Source organism: Hesperophylax consimilis, chromosome 17 (genome assembly GCF_061612785.1).
Source record: "Hesperophylax consimilis isolate HC1 chromosome 17, BYU_Hcon_1.0, whole genome shotgun sequence".
Lineage (NCBI taxonomy): Eukaryota > Metazoa > Arthropoda > Insecta > Trichoptera > Limnephilidae > Hesperophylax > Hesperophylax consimilis.
The window spans coordinates 19,031,003-19,047,272 of record NC_142852.1 but is presented as its reverse complement, the minus strand read 5'-3'; the positions used below and the strand labels follow the sequence as shown (position 1 = coordinate 19,047,272).

The window sequence follows — 16,270 nt, the reverse complement described above, 5'->3', positions numbered from 1 at the left end:
TTGCAAAGAAATCTGAACAGGATTTACAGGATGACTTCAAATATGAGTTGGCCCCGTTCCCGATGTCTCTGTTCAATGAACAAGGGATGCGCAAGGGCACAAAATCTACTCTGTACTCTGCCTTCACTCCTCTTTTCAGCCACACGCCGATAGATACCAGCACTCACGTCACTTTGGATGTTGGCTACTTCTTGCACAAGGTCGTGTGGCAGCGGAAAAGCACGGTTCGAGCACTTTTGGCGCGTTATACCACCTACGTCCGAAACCACTTTGGGAAGAACGTCTCCATCGTTTTTGACGGCTACCCCAAAGATGCTACCAAAAAAAACACCAAAACAGCCGAACGACTCCGGCGCTACGCAGCTCATTCCAGCTACGAATTGACTTTCGATGAATCCACAGTAATTCAAATTGCTCAAGAGCATGTTTTGGGCAATGAAAACAATAAGAGACGCCTTATAACTCTTCTCTGTGACGCCTTTCAGAAGGAGGGAGTAGAAATGGCTGTTGCCGAAGAATATGCTGATCGAGAGATCGTCATGATGGCGTTATCAAAAATAGCAGATCCCGATCGGGTCGTCATAGTGGAAGAAGATGTCGACCTGCTCGTTCTTCTCAATGGTTTAGGCGCTGAAGAGACAAACGTCTATCTTCAGAAGAGCACGAAGGGTGAAGCTGGTTGCTGTTACTACTCTACGACCTCCTACAACAACCAGGACTCCCGACAATTACCAGGAACGGTACTATTTACCCACGCGTTTGCCGGGTGCGATACCACCTCAGCACCGTTTGGCCAAGGAAAGACCAAAATCAGCACACTTCTGAGCAAGAGTGAACCACTTGCTGAGCAAGTGGAGGTCTTCCTTCGGCCAGACTCTACCCCACAAGCCGTGAGTGAAGCAGGCATCAAGTGCTTCGTGGCTCTATATGGGGGTGACATCGCGAGGGATACTTTGGATTTTTTGAGGTATAAGACGTTTGGCACTTCAACAAACATAAACCTCGCCCGTTTGCTACCGACGGAAGATGCTGCAGGCCACCATGCAGCAAGGTGCTACCTCCAAGTGCAGAAGTGGCGGGGAGTCAACTTGAATCCCACTGAATGGGGGTGGAAGCTGTCTTCTCAAGGACTCACCCCCATCCCCACCACGATGGATCCCGCACCTCCTGCCCTTTTGCGAAAAATTTCGTGTAAATGCAATAAAGGATGCTCTGGGAGCTGCTCGTGTAGAAAGGCTGGGCTCCACTGCTCAGTCCTCTGTCAGTCATGCGGTGGAAAATTTTGCATTAACGTCCCGGATGTGGAGCTGAAATGCTCGGACGATGAAGAAAGACATGATTTGGCAACCAAGACACAATACCTACATGATTTATATTAGTTTTATTTTTTGTGTACATGTAATTTGTCCTTATAGTAGGTACCATGATGTTTGTACAAGCATTTTGGTATGTAGGTATATAAAACAATGTTTGAAGATGACGTAATTCCCGATAGATGTAATATCTTTTCTTTTTTTCATCAAAAATCTGTTAATTGTTTGATAAATAAAACCATAAAAAGACGTGAGAACAGTTTATTTGCATTTCACCCAAAATCCACTTATGACTGTTTTTGGTTATCTGCCATTTTTGAGAGAACCGTTAAATCTGCAGATATTAATCTAGTTTCAATTGAAAGCTAATTAAATTTACAACAACTTTATTTACCACAATATTTGACGTGGGATGTGTATTTTAGAAGTTATTTTACAAAATAAGTGACGGTTTCGAAAAAATTTCACTTTTTGGAAAAAATTGCCTATTTTTGAAGAACTGTATCTTGAAAACCAATGGCTTTATATAGCTTGTTTTGGTTTCAAATTATAGAAAATTCAGTCTACTTCAAAAGTGTTTATACCGACTTCACCGGTCAGACCCTTCCTTTACTGAGATATTGAGCAAAAACTGAAAAAAATCCGAAAATTTCCTGGTTTTTTAGGTCCACCGCCGCTCGCACAGCACTTTCGAAGTTGCAAAATTTTTTTTTTAATACTGGTTTAGGTCCTAACAACATATAAAAAATTCAGAATGACTGGACCTTTTGCAAGCACAACCCCCTTTTCATGTTTAACTTGACTGGACTAAATGTCAACTGTCATTTAGTTTGTTGTTTTTGCGATCTATGGTTTCCTACTTTACCGACGGTGTTGGTATTTACGTAAGTTTTGGATTTAAATTTGTCTATGCAGCAATACTTCGTACCTACTGCATATTTTATCGACTTCTATTCAAAACAATGTAACAATTTTTTGAATATAATCAACATAAATGTTTATTGCGGTACTATAATCATATAGTTCTTCACAACAAAACCTTTTTAATAATTAATTTTTTGACTTAACTCCGAATATCATTTGCAACAATTAGCCCGTTTTTTCAGAACAATAAAATACCACAATATGATTTGATTGAATTCGTTCTTTCTAAAAGGATAATAAGGTGTAAAGGGATGGTCAACTTGCCCGTGGTTTACTTGTTTTCTTGATGAATCCTCTGGTCCTCTTGTTCCTGGATGCTGGTTCTTGATATGGCTTCGACGCGATTCCGTCGAATGATTTTTCTTTAAAAATCGCGCACTCCGATTGTATTTTGCCATTCGGCTCGACGGATCAAATGTTTAAATCAGGTTTAAGAACAAGAGGGAGATTCTTCTATAAATAAAACACTTTGTGGAAGTTGAAATTACACCGAATTTATTGTTGCTTTTTCTCAAAGCTATATTGCTACCGACACTCTGTAGAGATCACTCTACCAACGGAGAGCGAAATATATTGTAACTTTGGGTTCCTTTAGCTAGAAACTATCGAAGTGAAGTGAAGCTCCATAATCAAAAATGAGACTTAAATAATAAAATTTGGCTGCCTTTAAAGAAGGTGTCAACTAGCGCCATCTGTATTCTAAATAAGCTAAAATATAATTGGTTTGAAACTCGGAGCAAATTCGAACAATATTATTTTGTATATATTTATTGTTATTAAGTTTAATTTGTAGAACTCCATTTTATTTTTTTTATTTTTTATATGTTCAATAATATTGTTATTGGGTTTATAAAAACAGTTTATTTTTAAACAAGTTCTGCTGTGTAATTATTATTACGCGTGACAGCTGTTTCGCCCTCTGAAGGCATTATCAAACAGTTTGATAATGCCTTCAGAGGGCGAAACATGCTTCCTTTGTGGACATTAGCATTTTAACCTGAACAGAACAAGACAAAGAAATATAAAAAAAGTTAACGGTTTCAAATGGGAATCAAACCCAGGATCTCTCATCGGGATAACGCCTTTAAGCACTCGACCATTGGGACATAATCAATATTCGTCATTTTTGTCGTTCTCATATTTCTAATTCATAATTAACAATATTATCTTTCAACTAATAACTTTTTTGTTTTTCTGTGTCTTGTACTGTTTGTTTCGTTTAGATTTATTAGTATTATCTTCTTCTTTAATAATATATTACATTGATGTGTTTAACAATCAAAGTTATTGAAAGTTTTTCCAATATTTTTTTTTTTTTGCTATTAATTTTTTCTGTTTCCTGTATTTTCTCGTGCACTTACAAATATTGATTGTTGAGGGTCTTTCAAAGGAAACATCGGAGTGATCCTAGGTCTTGTGGGATGGATGGAACAAATAATCATTTCTGAGCAAAGATACATTTGACGGCCTCCGTGGTCGAGGGGTAAGGTTCTGGACTAGGAAGCCAGACGTCGCGGGTTCAATTCCCGGCGTGCACACGTAAATTTAATTTGATTAAATTCTGTTATTTCATAATTTACTCATTTAAAAAAATATATAGTTTATTTGCGGCACTTTCCAGAGTGGAATATACTCTCTGGTGTAAGACCACCATTCACAACTGAAACGTTGCTTGAAATGGGTTCGGTCGTGTTTGGTGGCCAGATCTGAATAGCCAAGTACTTGTCCACTTTCCTTTTCCCCATTTCCTTCTTCTCCTTACTACCATCAGCCTCACAACATACCCCAATGGGGTCGCCAAAGACTGACTCGAGACGGTTGGGAGCAGTTGTAAAACTTACAGATTAAAAAAAAAACAATTTAAAAATGTAAAAAATATTAAAATATTAAATAGACATTATTCTAATGTGCCACATTTTATTTGAATTTAAGTGCGCCTGATTGCGCGTGAATTGATAAGGAAATTGAATAAAAAGCTAACGTGGTTAGTTGCAAAATCATTAGTTTCTCATCAACCGTCGAGAAATGTTCAAGGTACTCTTTCTTTTCTCGACGGCCGTCGTGGTTGCAGTTTTCGGTAAGTTATTTCAAAATTTTAACAAACTAATCTGTCATTTTAGTCGTTTTGTTTTGATTTTTCAAAACGTTTTATTAAAAGTGCCTCGATGCTTGAAATAACTTTGCCCGTGTTTGGTGAGCAGATCTGAATAGCCAGGTACTTTCCCACCTTCTTCTTCCGCATCTTCTTCCCTTCAGCCTCATTAAACACCACAATTGGGGATGCCATAGTCTCAATGACTCCAGACGGCTGGGAGCAGTTGTAAGATTGATGCGACTTCAAAAAACTAAAAATGGGGCTAATGTTAAAAAATATACGTAAAACTACAATGTATGTGTATTTGTAGCTGCTCCCACTGCTGACAATGAAATCCAATGGCGTGTGGTCGGAGGAACAGATGCTAAAGTCGATGAATTTCCCTACATGGCGTCCTTGAGGACAGTTGATAACTCACATAGATGCGGAGGCTCCATTGTAAACGCACACACCATCCTCACAGCTGCACATTGCGTTGACGGGTAAGCAAACCTTCTTATATATATATGGACATGTCATATTTTTCGTTCTTATATTTATATATATTTTATATCTCATATGATCATATTAAAAAAAATGTAGTTGCCAAAAATATGGGGAAAAAATAGTTGCAAGATGATATTAAATCTCCTTAAGTTTTTCACCGATCGCTTTGAAATTTTGGCACAACGTTGCATTCAAATGAACTTTTATTCAAACAATTTAAGGTCAGAAAATTAAGTGCATTATACTTCTACCATGCAACATTACAAATTTATAAAAACTATATTAAAAATAAAATTGCACCCTTTAAAAATAACAGAAATCTTAGACAAACGTCAATACTTCCTACTCCTAAATGTAAAAAAACAATAGGACAGTTCAACCATGAATATCTCGGAGTTAATTTTTTTAACTCATTACCAGAAAAAATTAGAAACATGAATGCAAATATAAACGAACTCAAAAGCCACCTTAAAAAGTATTCCGAACAGTTGAACTGAATCATATCAAATATAAACCAATATAACAACACCCCCCATACACACAAGCTCTGCTTATTTATGTGGGTACATCAAATACTTATATTTTAGTATATTATGTAATTGATAACTGTACTATATTGTGTAATGTAATTATTTTTTATTAAAAAAAAAAAAAAATAAAAAAAAACGTGTGTTCTTTTAAATACCTACCCATATTATATAGAGGCCATGTCTCAGTGACTTGTGTCACTTAAAAACTGTTTTTTTTTCCAAAACAATCAACATCTGTTGAACGTAGAAGCAAACACGCGTTGTTTTTTCTCTATCTCCTACTAGCTAGTATAACTAGTATAATGATATGTTTAAAATTAAGGGTCAATCAATAAAATGTGTAAGTCACCAAATTTGAAATTGTTACAATCTCAGAAACACCGAAGTAGCTTTTTGGAGATTTTATACAGTATCTTCACATAGGAAGCAATGAGGAAAATAATTTCCTTAGGAGTCTATGACATCTTTTTAGGTATGCCATGTAGAGATTCATTTCATGGAAATGTCCAGGAGCTCCCACTGCTGGGCAGGGCCACGGGTCGAGAAAGCCTATTGTACAGGTATATAGATCTCCCTCGGGATTGCCGCCAAGACAATACTTACCCCATGAACCCGCCTCCTCCCCAGTAACCAAACATAGCGAATTACTTGGGGTGACCTGTGGCAGAATGGTGCCCTTGGCGGCGGTGCCCGTAGCCGCCTCCCAAATTGTAAGATAGATTTTTTTTCTTTTCCAATAGTATCCAAGCTGATGAATTGATGATCGCCGTTGGAAGCATATACCTCAACTCCGGAGGTACCAAATACCAGATATCAAAAATCACCATCCACCCCGACCACAATCAAGGTTATCACGGAAACAATGATATCGCCATCCTTACAACCAGTGAGCCTATCACCACCAGCAATAGCGTCGGCTTCATCTCTCTGCCTACCAGTTCTACTGGAGCCGGAGTCAAGGTCACGCTAAGTGGATGGGGACGATTGGAAGTGAGTATTGTTGGAGCTTTTTTGAACTCATTATATTTCATATGGTACCTACCTACATGGATTTGCATTTGAAGGGTCTCGGGAAAAAAAGACGGATATTTAAAAAAATGCAAGCGTTTCTATAAAAGGATTTCAACGTTTACAATCCAATCCGTTAACTTCCTAACCAATCTGCCGTTTCTCCGCAGGGGCGGGCAGAGAAGACGGATCGCATATTACTTATTTCATTCACATACATACTCTTCTATTATTCTGACTCTTGACATGGCCCCACTCGAGTATCTGATTCACTTGATCGTGCCTTGTCTTCGCCGGGCTTCCCCAACTTCTTCTACCTTTCAAATTCGTGTCATATATTCTCTATACACTCCTTTCTTCGTTCGTTTGCTCTATATGTCCAAATCTTCCATATTTAATAAAGCCTAATATAAATGGCAGCTTTATTATTATTATTAAAGAAATTTGATGATCCAGGATTGTATTTAAAGATTAAGGCGATGCACTACGTCGTGTAATATTTTGAATCGAGCCGCCATCAATAACACGCCTTACGTAGATGGCGATAAGACTTAAATTCCCGCTTAACACCATCCAGCAGTTTTGATTTAGGCGAGAAAAAAACATGGCTAAAAAGTGCCTTTTATTTTATTTTGGGGATGTTCAGGCATAAATATTAAAATGTTTTCCGATCATTTTATAAATAATTTAATTTGCCACATTATACAATAAAATAACAACCTAAAAAAGGTTCGTACGTAGGAAATTTTGAACTTTAAAGCATTTTCATAGGCCTTATGAATTATTTTTTTCTGGGCTTATAAAAAGACTTATGTAAAAAATACTCGATTATTTCAAAGGCCAAGATGTATTATACTCGCGGTATTTATTTAAAGCATCTGAAACATTTCTAGGCGACCAAATTTTCAAACCAAAAACACATGATTTTGCATTACTACGTATGACATCGCCTTAAAAAAAAGAAATAAATCTTAAAGAACAGATGTTTTCAATGACTAAGGTACAGACTGTAAGGACGTGTTATTTCGGAGAATTTGACAATTCATCGAATTTAAACGTTCATTTTCGTGTTCTGTAAAAGTCCTATTCAAGTTCTGTTATTATTATATTACAGGCCTTATATCGAAATCAGTCCATCCAACTTAACTGCTATTCGCGGGATGATCGAAAACCTCAGATCAAGATAACGTTAAAATTAACTTCTGCACCGGTGTAATTTCAATTGGTGTAATTCTAAAGCTATTAAACTGCAAGATTATGAACCTCACTTAATTAGTATACATATTTTATAAAACGCAAGGATCTGTTGGAAACTCACAGTGTTTACTTACACAAGTTTACTTTCAACAAGACGGCGCTACGTGCCACACAAGCAACGAAACCATTGATCTTTTACGATTGAATATCAAAATAACACCTCTAATTGGAAAACCCTTTATTAGGTTTTTTTTTAAATAGGTAGATGTGTTTACAATAATCCGCTTTCTTCCATCACAACTCACAGAGCTAGCAGGTTCCTGCAGACCAACAGGGGGATCGGACCCTTTTTAGTGTAGATATTTATAATCATCATCTGATTGCTCCGTTGTAAATAAAATTCAGTGAATTTAACGAGTGTTTCTATTGAGCAGACCTGAAGAACTTAACAAATGATTTATTTTATTTTTGGTGTGGTGGCTTAAATGCTTTTTTTGTATTTTCAGAAAACAGGACCATCCCCCAAAAAACTCCAGAAGATCACCCTTCTCACCACCTCTGATGAAGACTGTAAAAACAAGTCCACTACTGTCATCGTAGACGAGACTAACGTGTGCACACTCACCAAGGTTGGCGAGGGAGCTTGCAATGTAAGCCATACATGTATACATTCTTTAAATGTTGTCTGTAAGGTCTAGAGGCAATAGGACGGATGACTAATACATGTTCAAGTATATAACATCCCATTTATGAGGGGTATTTTTGCAAAACTGACTTGCAATTTTATTTATCATGATGTCGTTGTCAACGATATTCATAGTATGTGAAAATACCACATTGCGTCTGATAACTAATAACAAAATTTTCAGGCCAAACAAAAAATAACTAACTGGCAAGATACCTTCATCATATGTAGATTTGTTTTTACATTTTTACCAGTCATTACCACATCTCATAATTAGCTAACCATACCCAAGGGAATTATGGCATCCCTGACTATTCGCTATTTTGATCTAGTCTACAGTGATCATCATCAGGGCATATGGATAAACGAGGATTGTTGAGGAGTGTCAGATGAAGAAATCGGTATGTCGTCAAAATGTTAATAGGTACCAGGGACCCAATTTTCATTTTAGTAGACAATTGCTCGCATGCGAGGATCACGCAGGATAAATTATCTACTGTTTCGTTAAATGCGTATTTTCGACCGTCGTAGATAATATAAAACAACCGATATCAATACCAACATAAAAATGTACCAATTTTATTTTTTTATATGGTAACCCGTGTATTTAACTCCATAGATTTGATACATTTTTCTATATACATCTGTTTACGACTGTCAATTTTCAATTCACTTTGTTGTTCGTTGAATTCTCTTTATACTACTATATACGTCAAATTTTCTCCTTATACTACTTTCATAGTTCATTCGCTCATGTCCAAATGATAAAACCATCCCTTTCTCAATCATACTCTGTGGATCTATTGTGAATCTGCTTCGCTTCTTTAGACATTTTTTTGCTAGCGCCAAACGCGTTCATTCCTTCATTAATAGAGTTTTCTGCATTAAGTCTTCATTTAATATCCTAATCAGCGTGTCCATCTCTACTAAACATACTTCCTAAATCCATCCACGTTCTCCAATTATTCCTAATTCACAACTATTTTGCACATTGTTTTCTTACTCTCTCTATCAAGCACCATGACTGAAAACTTAATAACACTAGTTTTAAATCACTCTTCATACATACTTGGTTCATTCTAGACACGAGAGACTGAAGATATTCCATGCTGTCAGAAATCAGCGCCGCGTCATCAGGCATATTTTCAGATTACTCAATTCCAAGGCCAATCCCATCTCTTCAAATTGTTCAACAAACTTCTCAAACAAACAAACCCATTCACCTGCTCCATGTATTCGTCAATCAGTTTCATCATCAAATAGTTAAACTTCAATGGTTTAATTGATTAAATAGACGAATTATCCCAATTTTTATTCGAGCATCTTATGTTGTACACTTGTAATACGCTGTATGTGAAAATCCTCTGTATGATACACTGTTTTTAAAAAAGAAAATATTTTCATAATCTAGGGAGATTCCGGTGGCCCACTCGCCGATGGAAATGTGTTGGTCGGTATCGTCTCCAGAGGAGAACCTTGCGCCAAGGGTTATCCTGATGTTTACGTCAGGGTCAGCTCCTACTTATCCTGGATTAAGAACAACATTCAGTCTTCACAATTTTTCTAATATTTATCACAGCTGACGGTTTCACTTGGGATGCAGACATTTAAATGAAGATATTTTATTTATAGGGTACATATATATTGCCAATAGATGTCTCTTCAAATTTAGTTTATCATTATAAGAATAATATTAGATTCCTCTTTAACCATAGCAACCAGTTTGTTTAATCGTCAATTTAGTAGATTCCTATCAATTCCTATTTTATTTATTTATTCAAACGCCATGAAATGGCTTTTACAATACACTTATAATCGAATTATTAGCGTACAGTGGTAAACAGGATAATAATAAGTACACCAGTAGTACATTGATATGATAGAGCAAATCCAGAAGAAATTCCTCAGGTATGTCTATATGCGGACGCATGGAACCTATCCTAGGTTCATGCATCATATCGACTTACTTGAGGAAACTAAATCTGTGAGTCTGGAAACTAGGCGGAAAGCAAGTCTGGCTATTATGTCTTTCAAAATTTGGAACGATTATATCGATAGGCCATTCCTCTTGGAATGCTATGATTTATATGTACCAGACCACTACAGCTGAAGTCGATACTATGACTATTCAGAGTACCAAAAGGCAAAACCGACGTCCTGGCAAAGCATAGCATGACGAGGGGAGTGGTGCTGTTTAACGAACTAGCAAAGAATTTGGATGTGTTTTTTTTTGACAAAGAATTTCTCTGACAAAGAAAGTGACTGTTCTCTAAATGACCCAAAACAATTATTGAAGAGTCACTTAGCTAAATGCTGATATGATGTAAAATTGTACTGTAACTGTAATGAATGTTCTGTTGTACAGTAAAAAAAAATTAAATTAAAAATAATAGCAATAAATTAAAGAAAAATTAATGTGTAAACAAAACATTATTGAAAGTGATGCAATTATTAATATAAGTGCAAAATAAAAATTACCATTGTTTTTTACCTATCTGATTTTTGAAGTCTACAAAAAACTGTCTGTGATCGAAGCGTCCTTGTGTTTTAATTAATAAGAAAGGAAAGTAGAAAATAAATGGGATTGACATTAAAAACAGTGTCTTTATTAAACAACAATTTTAACGTTAAAATTTTATGTATTTCTTGTAGTTCGCTCATTTTTTACAAATTCCAAACCGCATTTTTTTAATAAACAACACTATTATTGGCGATTGTACAATATAAGGTATACCCAACAACAATATAAATGCTGCTTTCTACATAAAAAAAATAATACGCACTAATTGTTGATTGAAGTACTAGTAGGTACATATTGAATTAGTTGGCGTGTTGGAAATAAGCCGACGTAGCTCAGTGGTCCAGAGCACCTGACCGGATATCAGAAGGTGCGGGTTCAATTCCCGTCGGTTGCATTTATTTTCAATTTGTTGAATACTTTAGGCGACTAATTATTGCTTATAATAATAGAGGAAGGTGTGAGAGTACCTGGATATTCAGATCTGGTTACCAAACACTGCTAAAGATATTTCATATAACTTGAATGGTGGTCTTACACCAGGGCGATATTGAGAGTATCTTCCACACTGGACCGTGCGGAATGTCTACTATAGCCACTTAAGCGATTGATTATATTATTGATATCTTATTAATATCACTTATGTGGATTTTTTTATCAATATTCAATTTGCAGAAAGAACATATCTACAATGGCATATATATTCATTTAAGAAGACAATAATAGTAGTAATATTTATGTTGAATAAAAACTGCCTCACTTTTCCCCAGCACTATTACAAGTCACTAGGCGAACCTGCATTGAGGGAGAATATTTGAGAAAAATTAATTCGTACAATGTTTATTAATTTACACAGAGTGTCAGGGGATAAATTGCGATAACTTCTGGAATAATACTTGCAAAAAATCGATAATGGCACAGTAACAAGAAGACAATAATAGTCGGAATATTAAAGAACATAATACCTCACATCAAACAAATCACAAATAAACTCCTCAAAACAATACACATTTTCCTAAACATATATAAAATAAAAGAATTGAAAACAATATATTTTGCACTTTGCCAATCAATAATAGAATATGGAATTATTGCTTGGGGAGGAGCAAGAAACTCGATTACATATTACATAGAAATCGCACAGAAAACGATATTTATTTATATATTTTGTGAGAAACAAACAGCTTTTACATAATATACAATGATAGATATAAATATACAAGTTAACTGAATTTTTGTTGTTTGTTTTTGGGGTGTTATGCCGTGTTGCGCTAACTCCTTCTTTAGCCGACGTTTCGGACAGCGTTGCAGTGTCCATCATCAGGGCAGATCACACATCTTCGGATCTTCCGGATCTGCCCTGATGATGGACACTGCAACGCTGTCCGAAACGTCGGCTAAAGAAGGAGTTAGCGCAACACGGCATAACACCCCAAAAACAAACAACAAAAATGCTTTTGGCCGTGAGAATCTAAAAACTTACCAAGTTAACTGAAGTCAAGCCACAGAAGTTTCTTATGCTAAAGTTCATTGGAAATTAAGTTTTAATATCTTAAAATTAATTTTGTGTTAAAGGGAGGGGAGAGGAAGAGGAAAATAGGAAGAGGATAGGAGATGCTCCCGATACATTCCATACTCTCATATTAATAATCGATCGTACGTATTATTTCATATCGATATTTCTTTAGGTTATTACCAAAAATGTCAATGCTGTAAAATTTTGTATTATATTTTGCACATATACGAGGAATTGGGGAATTTTTTCGAATGTTTGTTCTACACGAGGGTAGATAAAATCAGATTGTCGGGATGATCTAGAAGGAATTTGAAGATTTATTAAATTGGTAAGTTCTGGTGAGTCCAGACCATTATTTAGGATTATAAACAATAAGATTTGATCAAAAATTAGACGTCGTGTTTGGAGTGAGTTAAAATTATGAAATTTAATGTATTCGGTATAATTTTAGAAGTGTTTGTTTAGTTTATAATTTATGTGTTTAAAAATTTTTCTTTTGAATTCTTTCTATTCTTTCAATATGGGCTTGGTATAAAGGAGTCCAGATCGGTGTAAAGTGTTCCAAGTGCGGGCGAATATTAGAGGGGTAAATGGGGATATAGAGTGTTTATGTTGTGATAGGGTAATACTAAAAAAACATAGACTGACCGATACAGACCAAATATTCAACAGTTGTGACGTACTAGATATACGCCAATTATACGTTGAAACACTACTTAACTATATTTTTGACGAAAAAAAATTTCAACATACACAAAATATCACTAACAGACCAGTTAGACATGCGTACAAAAAAAACGTAAAAACTCCGACAGTGAATTCAAGCCTTGGACAAATACACTACCAATACCATGGTATAAAAGCATTCAACAGTGTAACACTTGAAATTAAAATTGAGGAAAACAAAAATAAATTCACAAACAAAATTACAAAATGGATTAAAGAACAAAAAAGACAATATTACCAAAATTTAATAACATAAAATAAAATAAAAATACCTACACCTAAACACAAGACCAATAAAAAACACACATCACTCACAAACACACAAGGTTATATTTCAAATGTATTATTTTCTATTGTATTAAGAAGATTCTATTTTTATATTATAAAATGAAGGCCTCAGCACGGGTAAGTCACCAGTGAGGCCAACATTATTTGATAACTTTGAAATGTAAAAAAATATTGTACCAAAATAAAAAATGAATTAAAAATTTGAACATAAACTGCCTCACTTCTCACCAGTCTCAGTAATAGTTACTAGGCGAACCTAAACTGAGGCAGAATTTTGAGCAAAATTAATTCGTACACTGTTTATTAACTAACACAATTTACACAGGGTGTCAGGAGTAAAGTGTGCTAACTTCGGGAGGTAATTCTACAGGATGGTATAAGTAAAAAAGAAAAAAATAACTTTTTTCGACTTAACCGAACTCCGGGACAACCTGTGGAACAAATGTGTCCCTATAAAATAAACCTAAAACATTACTTTACTCGCCCACCGTACAACCGTGTATACTAGGTAATGTTGAATGCTTGTAACTCGCGCAACGCTGGGTGTTAATGATATTATTGTTTATAACTACCTCGGTATTTACGGTTGAATCGGTCACTTAAATATTACCTATTTACATAATATGATTTAATATAATTACACATACAGATGGAACATAATTTTCTTTAGAATAAAAACAAATTCTTAGTTGGTTCTTTACCGTGGAAAATAAACAACACAAAATGACCGCCAATGTTATAAAATAATATTTAAAAAATCCGACTGAATAACATTGGTTCGTTCAGACAACCAAACATTGTAAAGTACGAGAGTGTAAATTAAATTTCACTAATCTTTTTTTTTTTTCCAAAATATATCTTCCACAAATATTTTTGATGTCGTGTCGTTTTCTGATGAAGTTTTAATCGGAAGTATTGTTCGGCCCCATATCTTTTAGAGGAAGCTACAAGCCAAAAGTGCGTATATTTTAGGTATACCTACCTTATATTGTATGTAATAGGCATTAAAATCGTTTGACAAACGGAGTCTAGAAACGTTCGATTTCAAGCACTAAACTGGTTTTTACTTATTTTGTAAATAATTTTATAAGAAAGCAAAAAAGTTAATCAAGTGAAACTGTCACAGATAATCTTAGCTAGAATACTGTTTATTTTTTTTTGCTTTACGCGTTCATATATTTCTATTGTTAAAAATATTTTTTATTGAGTAATTTATTTTTTATTTGTATTCTACTCAAGCGAAACGATAGGAAAACCTTCAATTTATCTAAAGCATATTTTTTGGTATCACCAATTCGTTAAAAAGATTAATCAAAATAGGGATATATCATTCGCCTTAAAATGTGATTTTACAATAGGGCCGCAAACAGGCGACCATTGAGCATAGTATTTCGGGAATAATGGCGTGTTAAGAGCATGTGTCTCTCACAGCAATAAGAGTAAAGTGATTAGAATAAAATACTTTTAAAAATAAGTTTTTGGTCATAATTATTTCTTATATTTCAATAATGTTTAGGTAAAATATTTGTGTTAAAAACATATATTTTATTAATTTGATCAAATAAATATTAAAATTATTGTATCAATTTGATCAAATAAATAGTTGATACGTCTAAAATTCGATTTAAAATCACAACTTTTCGGTTGGATTTGAGGTTTTACTCATTTAGTTCCACAAACGAATTGTACTGGAACCATAGAATAACGAGTAACACTCCTGGGCGTGTAACTATTTGCCTACTTTGGGACTATGTTTCATTACAATACAGTTTTTCAGAAAAGTGTATGTGTAATGTTGGACTTAATCATTTATTAAATGCGTATACGTAGATCCAGATGCGTAATTTTTGTATTGGAAACATAATATACGTATATTTTTTGATTTTCTTGTGTCTAGTAAAGTTCATTGTATTCACGTAAGTGTTGTTTGTTTTTTACTTCTTTCATTTTTAAATTGCTTAATTCACAAAAATTATGTTTATTTTCATAAACTTTCCGACTTACTTCTACATCCAATTTTTTTTTCATTATATACAATGTGAATATTTATGTGAGAAGTGTGGGACTGCACTAATCTTAAAACATTCGGGAATAAGAAATATTAGTCATTGTAGACCCGATATAGTTTTACATGACAAAATTAAAAAAATAACTTATATCACTGATGTCGCTATTCCAAATTCCTGTAATATTAAAAAATCTGTTAAAAATTAGATAAAAAGAATTCGGCATTCTCAGACTATAAAAATATTACCATTTGTTATTTTGTCTACTGGCATTATACCTAGCTCTCTCATTAAGAATTTAGGCGTATTAGGACCTGTTAGGAGTTCTACCGAGCCGAACCCTCTGATATAAAAATATCTAGAGTCGGTGAATTATTTTCCCATTTGATCTCTGGTGAGTTGTCGTGTTGTTCTTGTATGGTTTTGTATTTATTTTGCTTATGTAATGCACTTGCATAATGATGATTGACTAGATGATCATTTGTGGAAAAGTGTTTGGAAGGGTTTATTTTTACCTATGGGGAAGATTTAACCCGGACATACAGTCGGAAAATTTTTAATAAATTATTTACTGTACACACGTATATAAGTTTTTTAAATATTCATAATAGAAGCATAGCGGGAAAATATTTTAAAATATAATTTGTAACTTAAGATAAAAGAAAAAATCAAATCGATTCTTTTACCATGCGAACCAGAATGATTGGAAGTAAAACAGAAGGATTCACAATTGAAACATTAATAAATCATACTTATTTTATAAACAGAAAACTCTTTGCGAAATAATAATTATTAACTATGAATTCGCATGTTTTTCTCTCTCCCTTTTAAGATCATGAATAGTTGCACTCCAAAAAAAAACTGTAAGCTGGCATATGGCGCGTCAGACCCATTTTTAAGAAGAAAATTAGGAGTACAAATAACATGAAAGAATTATTGTCTTTTGTGAATCAGCATGTGTCTTTCCCAATCTCCTTT

The 16,270-nt window shown here is 34.5% G+C and overlaps 1 protein-coding gene across 1 annotated transcript; it reads left to right on the top strand.

Moving 5' to 3' along the window:
• The first annotated feature begins 4,677 nt into the window (after positions 1 to 4,677).
• Positions 4,678 to 9,805, top strand: LOC149416151 (chymotrypsin-1-like). Its single transcript, XM_089641888.1, has 4 exons — positions 4,678 to 4,814; positions 6,089 to 6,338; positions 8,060 to 8,203; positions 9,650 to 9,805. Exons 1-4 carry the CDS (start codon positions 4,720 to 4,722, stop codon positions 9,803 to 9,805), a joined length of 645 nt encoding a protein of 214 aa, XP_089498014.1. The 5' UTR covers positions 4,678 to 4,719.
• Positions 9,806 to 16,270: the final 6,465 nt, after the last annotated feature.